The sequence below is a fragment of the Rhincodon typus genome, chromosome 6 (assembly GCF_021869965.1).
Source record: "Rhincodon typus isolate 14 chromosome 6, sRhiTyp1.1, whole genome shotgun sequence".
Classification (NCBI taxonomy): domain Eukaryota; kingdom Metazoa; phylum Chordata; class Chondrichthyes; order Orectolobiformes; family Rhincodontidae; genus Rhincodon; species Rhincodon typus.
In genome coordinates, this window is record NC_063337.1 from 30,030,252 (window position 1) to 30,039,337 (window position 9,086).

The window sequence follows — 9,086 nt, forward strand, 5'->3', positions numbered from 1 at the left end:
CTGCTGTGTTCATCCAGCTCTGCACCTTGTTATCTCAGATTCTCCAGCATCTGCAGTTCCTACTATCTCTGAAACAACTGCCCAAGTGTTTGGGGGTCACTGTAGCTCAGTGTTTAGCACTGCTGCCTTACAGTACCAGGGACCCAAAAATCATTTCCATCCTTGCGCGACTGTCTGTGTGGTTTACACATTTTCCCCATGTCTGCGTGGGTTTCCTCCAGGTACTCCAGTTTCCTCTCACTGTTCAAAGATGTGCAGGCTAGGTGGATTAGTCATGGGGAATGCAGGGTTACAAGGAGAGGGTAGGGGGTTGGGTCTGGATGGGATGCTCCTCGGAGGGTCAGTTTAGAGTCAATAGGCCGAATGATCTGCTTCCACACTGTAGGGATTCTATGAAATAAATACTGCGGCTACAAGAATAAGTCAGAGGCTGGGAATATTGCAGTGAGTGACTTATCCCCTGACTCCATCATCTACAAGGCACATTGTCACATGCATTTGCACTACATCCTCAAATGTTCACTCCCTCCACCACCAGTCCACAGTAGTGGCAATGTGACGATCTACACCTAGAAATTCACCAGTGTTTCTTAGCACCTCTTAGCATCCATCTGAAAGGAGAAGTGCAGCAGACACATGGGTACACCAGCACTTTTAAGTTCCCTGCCAAGCCACTGACCGTCCTGACTTGGAACATGTATCACCATTCCTTCAGTGTTGCTGAGCCAAAATCCTAATGCTGCCTCCATGGTATTGCAACATCAAATCTACTGCAGTGGTTCTAGAAGGCAATTCAACACCACCTTCACTAGGAATGGCCAATAAATGTTCAGCCAACCAGTGAGGCAAGCACCCTTCAAGTGGTGATCATCTTCTATGCCAACCTGAGATGCAGACCTGGCCTTGTATGAGAGATGGCACCTCAGACAGTGCAGCTTTCTTTCAGTACTTTCAGGTACAATGGCTCGGTGGTTAGCACTGCTGCCTGACAGCACCAGGGACCTGGGTTCAATTCCAGCCTTGTGCAACTATCTGTGTGGAGTTTGCACATTCTCCCTGTATTGAATGGGTTTTCTCCAGGTGCTCCTCAGCTTAGATGGACTGGCCATGCTAAATTGCCCACTGTGTGCAGGCTAGGTGGATTAACCATGAGAAATGCAGGGTTGCAGAGATAGGGTAGGTGGTTGGGTCTGGGTGGGATGCCCTTGGAAGGTTGGTGTGGACATGATCGGCCAAATGGCTTGCTTTCACACAGTAGTGATTATATGATTCTACTGAACATTGAAATGGAATATGTATGATTAAATAGAAGTGTAACAACTTTCAATAATTACATTAGTTAGTAAAGTAACATTTTCATACCCATAAATTATCTGGAACATGATTGCTATGTCAGGTAACTAATCCTAGATCTCAGGACTGAGCACTGTATGGAGCTTTGATTAATGAATAACAAGCAAATTTTCTCCCATTTTTTTAACTAGTGGATGGGACAGTAAACTATGGAGTGTTTGCACCGCTGGCAAGGCTGGCTATTGATGTCTATTTTGCCCTGAACTGATTTGTTCTTGAGGCTATTTCAAAGGACAGTTATGAGTCAACCACATTGCTGTGGGCCTGGAGTGATGTGCAGGCCAGTCTGGATAAGAATGGCATATTTTCTTCGCTAAAGTACATTAGTGATCTGGATAGGATCTTGTGGCAATTGACAAAAGTTACATGGTTGCCACTAGGCTACTTTTTAAAAATTCCAGATATTATTAAAATTAAATTTGACTATCCGCAGTACAGAGATGTAAGCCTGTACCCCCTGAATATGAGCCAGGGTCTCTGGATTACTTGTCCTGAGTTTTTCAGAATTGAATAATTTGCTGGAAATGATATTATATACATATAAGGCATCAGTACAAGTGATTCTTATTATAATTACAGAATTGCCTGAAGCATCACCTTCTGATCTCTATTCCTGAAATTCCTGATTTGTGGATGAGGTGTGATTTGCTCCTTAGGCTTGGTGAGTCACTCACCCACCCATCTAAGCAGTGTGAAAAATACGTCTGAGCATTCATTCAGCAAAACCATAAAGATGCTGTGCAAAAACCAGGCACTCCACAGACAGATGAGGGGAAGACGGTCTATAGATGGACCTGAAAGAAAGACTTTGGTTCTCATAAATCCGGTGCATGCAGACCCTTTGCATATGGTGTTGGTTAATGATCTTCAGTAAGTCATAGTTTCTCTATTGTCATCAGTTCATGTAAAAAATGGAATTTGAAAGTGGATTTTTGTACCATCTCATTCCATTGCTTCCTTTTACTCAATCAGAAATCTAAAACATCAGTTTCGTGATGCAGTGATATTGAGTACAGATGATTATTTCATCAGAGAAGATGGCTCATATTTATTTCAGAAGTACTTACTTGATGAAGCTCACGAATGGAACCATGAAAGAGGTAAATACTGAGATTCTTCATGGTATTCTAATTTTGTTAAAATTACATTTTAAATGCTCTGCATTCAGTGTACTACATTGTAACTAATGTAATTATATAATGGATCTACTTACAGCCAAATCAGCCATGAGACTAGGGAGGTCTACAATTATTATAGATAATACCAACACCGAAGCATGGGAAATGAAACCATACGTAAATATGGTATGATCTAGATTTTCAACTAATTTATTCAGTATCTAATATTGATGAATGCACTAACTAGGTTGTTTGAAACAATGCTTTAAAAATCTGGAAAAGCTCAGCAGTTATGGCAGCATCTGTGGAGAGAAATCAGAGTTAATGTTTCGGGCCCAGTGAGTTCTGAGGCACAGTCACTGGACCCAAAACATTAACTCTGATTTCTCTCCAAAGATGCTGCCAGACCTGCTGAGCTTTTCCAGCAATTTCTGTTTTTGTTTCTGATTGCCAGCACCAGCAGTTCTTTAACTTTTTAAAAATCTGATTTGCTAGTCTTGATTTTCCGTATTCTGTGATAATCTTTTCATTCTAGTTTCTATTCTGTATTCTCATGTTATAACCGTGTTTATTCTGATTCCTGGAATTCTGAATTTTTTTACATCAGTTGTGATCTTTTTCAAGTGGCAGAGCAGGCTCAATGGACTGAATGGCAGACTTTAGCTCCTACCGCTATGATCTGCAGGCCTGTGGTGTGCTCAATTCTTTTATCGTTACACATGGCTACAGATTCTTTTAGCTGTTTGAATCCATATTGCATTTTTAAAAATATATACAAGGAATTTATCATGATAGTTTAAGGCAATACTTTGAGCAATTTAAATGTTAAAATACCTGCAACCTCTTTCAAGAGATTAAAAATGATAAAAGTGTATAACTGTAGAAACACGAAACAAATTTGGTCCCATTTCTAAAGTTATTCCTTTCCTTTCCTTGAGAATCCTTAACCTGGAAGTCCTTAAGATAACCACAGTTTCTTGTAGGACTGTGCTCTGACCTCAAAAGCAATAGTTCAAGAATTGTATTACAGATCTCTCTGTTTGCTTTGAGGTATTTTCTCATGATGTTTCATTGACTCTGTGTTGTCCTGTGTATTGCATTGTAGTATAATAAATATTTTATTACATAAGGCAAAGAAATCTCATTTCCAATAAACTTATGTACTTAGTTTGAATTGATTTTTCACTTATTTTTCAAGGATCGCTAAGCAAAGAGCCTTAGATTTTAGATGGATATGCATCAAAAAATATTAGATTAGCTCTTCAGATTTCAAGCTTTCAATTAATGTTTTGTCATCAACAGGCACGAGAGAATGGTTATGAAGTGAAATTCCGAGAACCAGACACACCCTGGAAATTTGACATTAGAAAATTAACAAGGTTTCTTTCAACTTTTTAACTGCTTGATGTGTGCAAGTGACAGTTGCTATGAAAATAGAGCCATCCATAGTGATTTGTTTTATATATGACAAGAGGGAAGACTGAAGGTAATCAGAATTATTGTCGTCCACGGAATCCCAAACCTATATTCGGCATATCAAAATACACAAAAGTTTTTTAAAAAAGTAAACTGACCATGTGGCCTAACCAGCTGTGATAATCTGTACCCTCCGTGTCTGTTATCCTTCATCCACCTATCCAATAAATCTTGAATTTTGTTACCTTTTCTGCCTCAGCTGCTAACTCTGGAAGTGAACTCAATTACTTCACAACTCCTGATATAATGAGACAACAAGGTGCAGGGCTGGATGAACACAGCAGGCCAAGATAATATAGTCATATTATCTATTTTACCAAAGAAAGCTCAATTTTTAAAGTATGTTATTCGATCTTCTTATACTGAAGAATCTGCATACTTATTGTCCTTATAGTCTCTCTTCCTTCATTATAATTGCTTTCTAAACCTTTGAGTTACCTCACCCTAATCCTGAAATGATGAGTTCAATGCTTCCTTTGTTTATGGAATAAATTTAATCTGTGCGACTGCAGTTGTAAAATAATCCCACTGTTACTATATAACTCTGTCTTATCTCAACTAACTCATTCTTTTCTAAAATCTACCCTAATCCAATTTGGCTTCCAGTATTTGAAACTAACCTTTCTCTTACTAGTTGGTTTTTAAACCTTAAATATTGTGGTTTGGCTACTGTCCCAGAACTGCTAATCCACAATTTGCTTGTATACACCAGCTATTTTGTTACACATAACCAGAATAATCAGTGTCTCTGTGTCTATGTCGGAAATAGGAATTTTAACATGAACACTAATAAAAATTATGGTGTTATGATGGAGAGTAGCTAAGAGTAGGAAAAAGATGGTCCTGTTGATGAACGAAATGCTGGTGTACAACATCTTTGGTTCAGTTGAATGATTGACATTAATGGTCAGTGGAATCAGTACTTGATATTAATCAGACAGTGTGCATTTCTGGAATAAATTTTGTGGCAGAAGTGAAATTAGGTAGTGTTGAAGTAAATTGCTTCCAACTAGATAAGATTAAGAAGAAATTTTTCAGTAGACTAAAGTTCTTTACCTCGAAATTTATATCTCTTGCTTTCCTGACAGATTATGCCGATCACTATTAAGTGAGTGTAAAAGTAGGGGAGACAGCGAAGGAATGCTACTGTCAATGAATAGTAATCCAGAGACCCAGTCTAACACACTATGGACAGATGGTGAATTTGAATCCAATTAATACATTAGTACAACTTGAATTAAAATCAAATCTAATGGTGAACCTCTCTGGATTGCTTCCAGTGCCAGTGTATCATTCACTAGATAAGAGAGCCAAAACTATATTACATTTGTGGTCTGACCAGTGCCTCATACTGTTTTAGCAAGACTTCCCTAATTTTATACTCTGTTCCCTTTGAAATAAAGGCCAACATTTTGTTTGCCTTCTCTATTACCCTCTGAACTTGGATGCTAACTCATTGTGATTTAGGTATGAGGACTCTCAAACGCTCTGTACTGTGGCTTTATGCTGTGTGTTCACATTCAAATAATATTTAGCTCCTCTGTTCTTCCTGCCTAGGTGCATATTCTCACATTTTCCACATTATATTCTATCTGCCAAGTTTTTGCCTACTCCCTTAATCTGTCTATATTCCTCTGTAGACTCTTTGTGTCATCTTCACCAGTAACTTTCTCATCTATTTTGACTTGGGTACATTCATTTTCCTCATCCAAGTCTTTAATATACGTTGTAAATAATTGTAGCCCCAGCACTGATTGCTGTGACACTCCACTAGTTATAGGTTGCCATCCTAAAATGCCCCTCTTATCTTGACTCTTTGTCTTCTATTAGTTAGACAATGCTCTATCCATGCTAATATAATACCTCCAATACAATGAACTCTTATTAAGTAGCCCAATTTGTGGTATCTTATCAAAAACCTCTGGTAATCCAAATATATTGCATTCACTGTTTCCCCTTTATTTATCCTGCACATTATCCCTTCAAAGAATTCGAATAAACTTGTCAGACATGATTTATGAACCTATGCTGACTCTGCTTGATGATATAACATATTTCTAAATGATCTGCTATTACATCCTTTACAATAGAGTCTTAGTATTTTCTCAATAACAGATGTTAAGCTAAGTGGCCTATGGTTACCTGTCTTTTGTCTCTTTTTAAATAAAGGTGTTACATTGGAAGAGTGTTATATTGTTCCATTGGAGGTGGTTCACAGGAGCTTTACTAGCTTGATACCTGAAATGACCAGGTTGTCTTAAGAGGACAGATTGAACATGGGCTGGGTTTGTTTTCACTGGAGTTCAGAAGAAATGAGGGGTGACTTGAACAGTCACTGTTGAGATCCAGCTGATTTCAGCTGTCATCAGATTCTGAACAGCCTTGACAAGGGGAATGTGAAAAGATGTTCCCTTTTGTGGATGAGTCCAGAACTTGGGATACAATTTTAAAATTTGGGGTTGCCCTTTTAGGACAGAGATGAGAAATCTTTTCACCCAAAGGGTTGTGAAACCTTGGAACCCTCTGCCTCAGAATTCGGTGGAGGCAGGGTTGTTGAATACTAATGTGGATAGATTCTTGTTAGGTTGGGAGATGAAGGGTTAATGGAGGTAGATGGCAATATGACATTTGGAACAGATCAGCCTTTTCTATTGAATGGCGGAGAAGGATTGAGGGGCCATGTGTTATTTTCTGCATTAAGTTAGTAATTCTGCCCTTACTTTATGTAGAGCAACAGGCTTTAATTATTTTTTAAGATTTTGTAACCCAGGACCAAAATTCCAGTAAAAGAGCTGGCTGAAAGGACACTCCCTTCCCCCAGATGCATTAATGGTGTATCTGTAATAGGACTGCCTGCCAAACCTGATAATGGTGTTGTCTATGCAATTTGGGATAGAGACAGTGTCTTTAGTCAGGAGTCTTAGCCCTCCATTATTAACAGAACTTTAGTGGTGTCTACTCAGGACTGCCAATTGAAACAATGAGATGACTCCATGCCATCCCAGAAGAGACCTTTAGAAGCCTCCACTACCGATGAATGGAGGGCACCGTCAGCAGTTTATCAAACTCAACCTAGCCAGGGTTTAACCCATGACCTTCTTATCTACCATCATAGAAAATGACTAATTGCAAAATTTATGGCAGAAATTCTGGTGCAACTGGATTCCTCTCTATTTTCTGGCCCTTATTTAGTCATTCTGGCAGGTTCCTACTTGAGTTCTAATTTAAATGGTGTAATTCTTGTTTCTAAATGTATAGCTGCTACATGTCCTAATACAGGTATTTCACCTTTCATAACCAAGTGCTAGGCCCCAATCCATCCGTGAACAATGACAACCAGCAACTAGTCTTTGCAGAGATAAGTCATCCTGCTCCAAACTTTTTTCTAACTACTTGGATTTTTATGATTGCCGAGCAGTGTTTGTAGTCATTACTGTGTGTTGTTGAATTCAGTTTCACAGTTTGCTGTGGAAAGATTTCAGTTGTTAAATTGCACGTGGCCAGTCCAATCTCATAACCACCAGGATATTGTACCAATTTAGCTTCTCATCTGAAATATAGCATCCATGACAAAAAGCGCCAACCCTTGAGAATAGACAGTAAGTCATATATTTATCCTGGACTGGGCTTGAAGGCAGAGATGAGTGTGCTTTCAAGTTGACATTTGCTTTTAATGTCATAATAATATTAAGATAAAGCAGTCATATAACTTGTAAAATACAGTGTTCTTTAAATATATTTATGGTGTACAGTGAAATTTATACTTTTTTTCTGAATGTGTGCAGAATAAATTCACATGGTGTTCCGAGAGAAACAATTGAACGAATGAAGGAACGGTATGAGAGGAATATCACTATTGACAAAGTGCTGCATGCAGAAAGGGAAGCCTGAAATAATTGATGCCAAAGTTGTCAACAGGTTGCTTTCAGAAGAGGAACAGGAGCTATACTGGGGAAGAGTTTGTACAAACTCAGCACATTTAGATTTAATACTAGTTACATAAATCCAAGACAACCTGCCTAGGTTGATAGATCCAACAAATTCAGATTTTAAACAAAATCAAGCAAAACAATTTGATGTTTTTACTCAACTTTAAGAAAAGGCTTTATCACTTCAGGTCTTTGAGCACAATTAAGGATAACAAATGTTATTAACAGATTTTATTCCTTAGTAATTTTTGTCAAGTACAGTTTGGTAAACATTTTAATATGACTATTGGTTATGATCCAGCAATTACTGTAGTAAATGTCCTTGATGTAATTTTTTTTTAAATGCTCTGACTTTTAATTGCATCTTAATACAGGTTTAAATTGTGAAATCTCTGTAACTGTTTGTACTCCTAACTACAGATGTGTAATTTAATTCCTGTTGTCTGCAGTTACTTTCCATTCTTTCTCAGGATGTGGGAGATGTTAGCATTTATTGCTCATCCTTAGTTACCATGAGAAGGCAGTGGTGAGTAGCCATGTGTCTTGAACTGCCACACCTTTTCTTTTGTAGCAGTTTGTTACAGCTGAGTGGATCGCTAGGTCAGAAGACAGTTAATGTTAACCACATCATCATTTCTCTGCAGCTTATGTCTACCAGATGGGTGTTGCTGGCACGGACAATATTTGTTGCCCATCTCTAATTGCCTTTGAATTAAGTGGCTTGCCAACCATTTCAGAGGGCAGTTAAAATATTACTGTTGTCTGGATTCATATGCAGACCAAAACAATTAAGGGCAGCAGGTTGCCCTCTTTAAAACATTAGTGAACTAGATACAGTTTTCTGACAATTATTGGTCATTTCAGGGTCACCATTAATTATTGAGACTATCTTTATATTCTAGATTATTCTGTTGGGATGATAGCTCATGTCCCCAGGGTCTTATTCTGGACACCTGGGTTAGCAGTCTAGTGGGTCACTACTGCATCACTGCCCGATGATAATCTCTAAGAGGCATTATGAACCTTTTGTTCTTGTTTGACTTCATGGCTGCCTTTCCTAACATCAGCTTTTCATTTCCAGGTTCGAATCATTTAATTTTGTTTTGTACTTTTTAACCAGGATATGTGAATATGTTTTATAATATGAGAACAGGTTGGGACCAAAAAATGGACAAATAAAATACTTTGTTACTTTTCACATGTTTTGCCA

At 38.2% G+C, this 9,086-nt stretch overlaps 1 protein-coding gene across 3 annotated transcripts in view; it reads left to right on the top strand.

The window, feature by feature from the left end:
• Window positions 1–9,074, top strand: part of LOC109928009 (NEDD4-binding protein 2-like 1) — a 17,137-nt gene extending 8,063 nt beyond the window's left edge. Inside the window, exons 2-6 of one of the 3 annotated variants that reach the window (XM_048598237.1) lie at window positions 2,010–2,223; window positions 2,326–2,453; window positions 2,569–2,657; window positions 3,774–3,850; window positions 7,733–9,074. In XM_048598237.1, coding sequence (XP_048454194.1) covers window positions 2,087–2,223; window positions 2,326–2,453; window positions 2,569–2,657; window positions 3,774–3,850; window positions 7,733–7,838 — 537 coding nt within the window. In that variant the 5' untranslated portion in view covers window positions 2,010–2,086 and the 3' untranslated portion in view covers window positions 7,839–9,074. Of the gene's footprint in view, window positions 1–1,938; window positions 2,224–2,325; window positions 2,454–2,568; window positions 2,658–3,773; window positions 3,851–7,732 lie in introns of those variants that run through there. The other 2 variants (XM_020528027.2, XM_020528026.2) reach the window with 2 other exon arrangements.
• Window positions 9,075–9,086: the final 12 nt, after the last annotated feature.